At 44.3% G+C, this 6,508-nt stretch overlaps 1 protein-coding gene across 1 annotated transcript; it reads left to right on the top strand.

Annotated features, from left to right (window-relative positions):
• Positions 1-547: 547 nt before the first annotated feature.
• On the top strand, positions 548-6,314 carry DONSON (DNA replication fork stabilization factor DONSON). The gene is made up of 10 exons (XM_035315680.1): positions 548-926; positions 1,155-1,235; positions 2,381-2,584; positions 2,978-3,156; positions 3,435-3,613; positions 3,700-3,823; positions 3,935-4,042; positions 4,602-4,800; positions 5,423-5,638; positions 5,923-6,314. The coding sequence occupies exons 1-10, from the start codon at positions 672-674 to the stop codon at positions 6,058-6,060; spliced, it is 1,683 nt and encodes a 560-aa protein (XP_035171571.1). The 5' UTR covers positions 548-671; the 3' UTR covers positions 6,061-6,314.
• The last annotated feature ends 194 nt before the right edge of the window (positions 6,315-6,508 follow it).

The following is a 6,508-nucleotide window of genomic DNA, read 5'->3' as shown; positions in this document are numbered from 1 at the left end:
CACTAACTATAAATAAAAATGCTTCTTGAGCCCCGTATACAATAGATAAAGGCTAGCTATTGCCACAGTTGTCTTAGTCTTTCAGCTAGATCAGGTTATGAAGTAAATGTCTGTGCCTTGGCAGTTTTTGTGGTGGTGAGGGCACGGGTGCCTTTCAGCCCCGCTCTGAAGCAGAAAACTGGGGTTGGGCCCTAGCTCGTGCTGATGGGCAGACCCACTTCTCTGCCCTAAAAGGCAGTGTCTGCACCTCCTCTCTCACGTTACCCAGTGGTTCCCAGTATTTGCACGGGTGAGGTGTTTTTTGTGTTGTTTTTGTTTTGTTTTGTTTTCCCAGGTGGGTAACATCTCTCTGACTGCTGTCATGTAGCGATTTCCGTGATGCCTGACAGGAGACAGCCCTTCAGGCTGTGTAACTCACTGACTTCTTGGAATAATTATTTATTTATTCGTTCATTTATTTATTTATTAACAGTTAAACTGTTCTTTTTTCCCAGTGGGTAGGCAACGAACCTCGTCCCAGGCGGCCGGCGAGGCGAGCTCGCGCCGCGCAGCCCCCTCAGCGCCCCCCAGGGGCCGCACAAAATGGCGGCCGCCGCCTTTCCCTCAGTGCCGCCCCGGGGCGGAGCTCGCCCTTCTGCGCGCCAAGCCGCGACAGCGGCTCCCGCCGGGCCATGGCCGCCCCCGCCGTGCCCGGCTACTCGCCGGGCTTCAAGAAGCCGCCGGCCACGCTGCGGCTGAAGCGCAAACGGCCCCGGAGGAGCGAGCCCCCCGCCGACCCGCAGCCCTGCGGCGAGGCTCCGCGGATCCCCTCGGCGCCCGCCCGCCGCAACCCCTTCTCCAGCCTCGACAACGCGCCGCGGGGCCGGCAGCCGCAGCGGGAGCCATGGCCGGCGGGAGGCCCCCCCTCGGCGGCGCCCTTCTGGCAGGTAGGGCTCGGGGGGCTCCTCTCTGCCCTGACGGGGCCGGCGGAGCCTGAGGGGAGAGCCTGGGTGTGGGGCGGCCTTGGGGATGGGTCCCCCCAAACTGCTCTGTAAACGTCCCTGCAGCGCGTGTGTGCTTGGCATCTATTGACGTTTCTCTGCAAGGGTTGTTTTTTAAAAAATATTACTGTGGTTCATACTCTGTGCTGCATCTTACACTCTTTTTTCCTTCAGTTCTTGGAGTCTGTTCATGAAAATAAGCCCACCAGGAGTGCAAAGCGCTCGGAAGGAACCGCCATCCTCGCGTTCGCCAATGTACGAAGCTTCCCTCGTGTAACATTTCTGAAACAATTCCAGCTGTTCTTAATTCACAGAGAAGCCTAAGCTGTTTAGTTTAGAATTGGTTCATCCTCATCTAAGATGTACTAAAATGTCAGCATGCAAGACAATTCCTTAAATTGCCTTGAAGCTTACTTTAAGGTGACATTGTTTTAGAAGCCAGCCTTCTTCCTGACACTGTTACTGTTGTCGTAGCTGACAGAGGTTGCTCTCTTCTTCCAGCTTGATTAGTATATTTGCCATAGTGCACCTCTTTCTTAGGTTCCAATTTTGTTGAGGTAAGGTTGTTCTTTAGCAGCTGCAGAAGGGGAACCTATGAGCACTGCTCACAGGAAAGAGAATACCTGAAGAAAAGTCCTTGAAAGAGTTTCAAGCAGATGATGTCTGATGCTTTTATAGGTTCAGAAACTTAAGTTCAAACTAACATAGCAGGATAGCAAAATGACCTCTCAAAGAGAACAAACGGCCCTGGAAAACTTTAGCACTTTTTTTTTTTTTTTTTTTTTTAATCCTTTAGGAAGCATCTGATGCTACAGTCACCAAGAGAGGACTAAATGAAAGGCTGTTGTTAGGCTAAGGTTCTTTTTTTTTTTTCTTTTTTTTAGTGACATCTGGAAAGACTGCTGTGAACAAAACCCATCTATTTTTGTAAACAATACGATGCAGTATTGCTGTTAGAACTTGTGACTGACTTAAAAATAATCAGTTGAATATAAACTGTGACTTTAGTTACCTTATGAAAACTCAAACTGTGTAGCTTGGAATCTAGAAAATCCATCTGTACTTTACTTTTTAATAAGTATGTGCCCTTAATGTAGTGCAAATACTTCTTTAGGATCAAAACGAGTTAGGTACTTTCGCTGTTACGTGGAATTGGACAGAAGCTTTCAGGAAATGACAGGTTTGCCATGTGTTTTTAAAGGCGACAGAACTTCAGAAGTTACATGTGGTAGCCGTAGTCTTGTCTAGTCCAGGAACTGGTCTGCCTGTCAGGAAGGGTGTATTAAGTCAACATGGGAAGAAACCTAATCATATGAAAATACAAACAGATAGGTTTTTTGTTTGGTTGGTTTTTAAATTTATTTTCCTTGCGTTAACTGATACTATTTTTGTTTTGTAAGGACCTGCACTTACCTGCTCTTACACCCGATGTTCCCACCTCACCGAGGCATGAGTTTCCTGCAGACTGGAGTATTAAAACACGACTTCTCTTTATGTCTTCTCAACCTTTTACCTGGGCAGAGCATTTAAAAGCACAAGAGGAAGCTCAAGGATTTGCTCAGCATTGTAGAGCAGCAGAAATAAACTTGCCACAGAGCGTACAGGTAATAATACTTCAGAGGAAGCTTGAAGCTCCAGCTTTATAAAGGAGAATGTACCTTTGCACGCTTCGTTAACACGCTAGCAGTGAAGATTGGTTGTGTTTTGTATTGATCTTACTTGCATGAAGAATAAGGTTCATTTAGACTACTAATCTAATTCCGTCCCCTGTTTGTACCTCAAAATATAACCAGCAGCAAACAGCAGTAAGGGAGTGGTCATTCACTTTCAACTGCGGAGCAATTTCCAGTTACTGTCCATTTTCATTCTGTCATATTCATAAGACTGGGAATTTCTTTTTAGTATCTAGTGTAGTTTGTTTGTTTTTTAATTCATCTGTTGCGGTGTTGTCTTAAGTAAATTTTTGCTGTCCTCATGAAATTCTTTTTGTAATCTAGGAACCAAAACTGTCAACAGAACTGCGTTGTGCCTTTCAGCAAAGTCTCGTTTACTGGCTTCACCCGTCGCTGCCCTGGCTGCAGCTGTTCCCTCGTATTGGAGCAGACAGGAAAATAGCTGGAAAGGCCTGTCCGTGGTCACAGGATGAAGCCTTGCAGCAAGCGCTAATGAGCGAATGGTACGTGGAACCAAAGAATTCCTGTATTCAGTAGGATTAAGACGTTGGGATTTGAATCAGTTCTCTTTATGAAAATGCTTTTGGTTGGTGTTTTTTTTTGTTTTGTTTTTGCTTATTATTTTTGAGGACCAGGTTATGGAAATACATTTAAGACCAAAGCTACCTCCTCGTGTTAAATGTCCCTCTCGAACCATAGTTGCTGATTTGGATGGAATTCTGTAAATCCTGTGAGAAGGTTGTCTTTGATGCTTCATTTATTGTTTTATTGTATCTTGCAGGTCTGTCAGCTTTACCTCTCTGTATAACCTGCTCAAAGCCAAGCTATGTCCCTACTTCTATGTATGCACCTACCAGTTCACCGTCCTGTTCCGTGCAGCTGGTCTTGCAGGAAGCGATGTTATCACAGCCATGATTTCTCCCACAACCAGAGGTTTAAGGGAAGCCATGAGAAATGAAGGTAAGGTGAAACCACTCCTTACTGATAAATTGCATTAACTGTGCATTACAAAACCATTCATTGCTTTCTTTTCTCCTCTGTTCAAGGCATAGAGTTTTCCTTACCTTTGGTAGAAGGAAGTAGAACCAGAAAACAGAAAAACTCTGAAGTGAATTTGGAAACAGAAACTGCTAAAAGCCCCGAAGTGAGCAAAAGCCCTGCGGATGGAGAGTAAGTCTTATAAAATGCCAGAATTCAAAGGCACTTCTAAACTCCTGCGCATTCCATTTGGCAAACGTTCACAGAAAGTATTGCCCTCCTAAAACTGATTCTGTTTCTCAGGGAACCTGCTACAAGTGATTATGATGATGACGATGAAAGTTTCTCTTGGCTTGAGGAGATGGGAGTCCGAGATAACGTTAAAAAACCAGATGCTATCTCTATTAAACTGTATCCTTTCTTTGCAAAAGCTCAATGTATTGCTCAGGAAAACCCCACAGCAGCTCTCTTTTTTTGTGGTATAGATTTAAGTTTTGTAAAAGAGAAATCTTGTCTCAACTTTCTGAGACTGCCCCACACCAATGCACCCTAAGTGAGGACAATCAGGGGACTCCCTTCAAAAGCAGACTCCTGACTTAAACTAAAATGCTTACGTTTTTATGTTTGCTTTGAGGAGAAATTCATAGTAAGACTAGGAGTTACTAACTTCCTAGATATTTACTAAATGTGTTTTGCCAGCTGTTAAGACACTGGACCTGAAAATACTTCTTATCTCACAGCTTTAATAGTGAAATCAGAAGTCGGGTTTAAGATGCTGTTTAATATTTTAATAAGAAATCTAAGTGTAAGGGTTGGCCTCTTTTGTTTTTATTTTGTTTGTTTGTTTTAATGATTTGATTGGTTGAAGGAGTACGGGGAGCAGAAGCATTTCGTGACTTGCACTGCTCTGGTTCTTGTGTCTGATGCTTTTCACCTTCTGATGTTTTTCCTTTGACTCCAATCAATTCAGTCAGAAGGAGAGGCATGAAGTGCAGATGGATCACAAACCCGAATCCCTCGCATTGGTGAAAGGAACAAACACGTTCACTTTACTGAACTTCCTGATAAACTGCAAGAGTCTAGTGGCTGTTGCAGGTCCGCAGGCAGGGCTTCCACCAACTTTGTTGTCTCCCGTTGCTTTCCGAGGTGGAACAATGCAAACGCTCAAAGTAAGTAATACCACAGTCCCTGTTTTCCAGTAATGAGAAGTTTTCTTCACTCAGACTGATCGCTGTCTTTGTATAGTCATTGTATTTCCTTCAGGTACAACAGTAATTTTTGTTGCTGAAGCCTTAGTCAGCATTTTGACTGCAATATGGACTGCCTCCAAAATCATCTTTATGCCCCAAATCTGTGCCACTGAACTGAAATCCCAATGTTTCTATCTACCCTGGTAGCTGAGGTTAAGGAGACTTCCCAGGTAGTAAAGTGGTTCTTAAAAGATGTGTCTCCTTTAAGGAGGTGGTGGATATTAACAGTTACGCCACCAATGTGGGTTTCACAGTCCTCTGCCACCAGAGAAGCTGTTCATATGGTGTCTGTCAAAGTTACTTTGCAGTTAATGTTCCTAATACTGTGCAACGCAGCCGTGCATCACAGTTGGTACATCTAAGTTAGGAGCTGTTAGAGGCAGTAGAACCACCGTGATACTCATTTCTATGTATTGAACAGTAAGCTGACAACAGTTAAAAATATTCTGAGCTTTTAATAGGGATGTGGCACTGCGGTATTAAGATAAATGAAAATTGGGACCTGATGTCAAAAATTAATCCTATGTGCGTTTGTCTTCAGGCTCGAAGCATAAATGCAAAAGCCAGGGTTCACCTAGCATATGAAGACATCTTCAGCTTGGAGATCATCGGCCCTGTCATGCCCCACTCTCTCCATTCGTTGACCATGCTGCTGAAAGCCGCGCAGAGGGGAGCATTCTCTGCAGTGCTCTACACCCATGAGCCCACAGCTGTGTTTAACACTAGTCTCGATAATGTGAGCACTGCCCTAAATAAGGTAAGTAAACTAGAAGAGACCATCTTTCCTGTTAGAAATAGCATCTTTATTACAAACCATAGGGCACTGAGTGACACACGACTTTTCCTAAATACATGGGTCTATACCCAATTGCTTGTGATCACCCCCGGCAGTCCCTGCGGCTTGTTATTCCCTCAGAAATGGCATCATCAGAAAACTATCTTTTTGGGGGAGTTCCCCAGAGGTACATAAATGAACACTTAAAACTACAGACATTTCAAACAGAGATGTTTACACGTTTCTCTTCTTGTGAACTTCTTCAGGAAACCGTATGCAAAGACCTTCCTAAGTGTGGACTGCACTCTAACACTTTGGATCAGCTGAGTCAGCTCCCAACGCTGGGAAAATCTTCCATCCGATTTCTAGAAATGAAGGACTACGCATATACCTGGAAGTCCTAGGTACACGTTACTTCAGGTTCAGAATCAAGATCAGAAAGCTCTCCAGGGCGCAGTTGCTGTATTTCATTCAGGTCTATTCGGGCAGCACCTATGCGGCACTAGGAGGGACATAACCTCGGTGAACATCACAGCCAATATTGCACATCACCCATCATAAAACGCTGGGAAGGACTTTCAAAGGAAATTAAGGAAAAGGCTTTGGACATCTCCTTTTGTATTTTAGAAAGCTTTTTTAAAATAAAATTTTATAAAACAATTCTGTTGTGTGGTCTGAGTTCAAGCTGGAAGGCCTGTTCTCTTCCTGTGCGTGTACCTTCCCTTCTGAAATACAGAATTTCTGATGCTGCTTTGTGCAGTAACCTGTAACCCGCTCCTGAGGGGTGGAATGCTCAGCATACACCTTCCATGCCTGCTTAAAGTACCTTGCCAGGAAGGAGCACGATAGCTA

Source organism: Oxyura jamaicensis, chromosome 1 (assembly GCF_011077185.1).
Source record: "Oxyura jamaicensis isolate SHBP4307 breed ruddy duck chromosome 1, BPBGC_Ojam_1.0, whole genome shotgun sequence".
Classification (NCBI taxonomy): Eukaryota; Metazoa; Chordata; class Aves; order Anseriformes; family Anatidae; genus Oxyura; species Oxyura jamaicensis.
The sequence above is the reverse complement of the archived record's forward strand: the minus strand, read 5'-3'. Positions and strand labels throughout refer to the sequence as shown.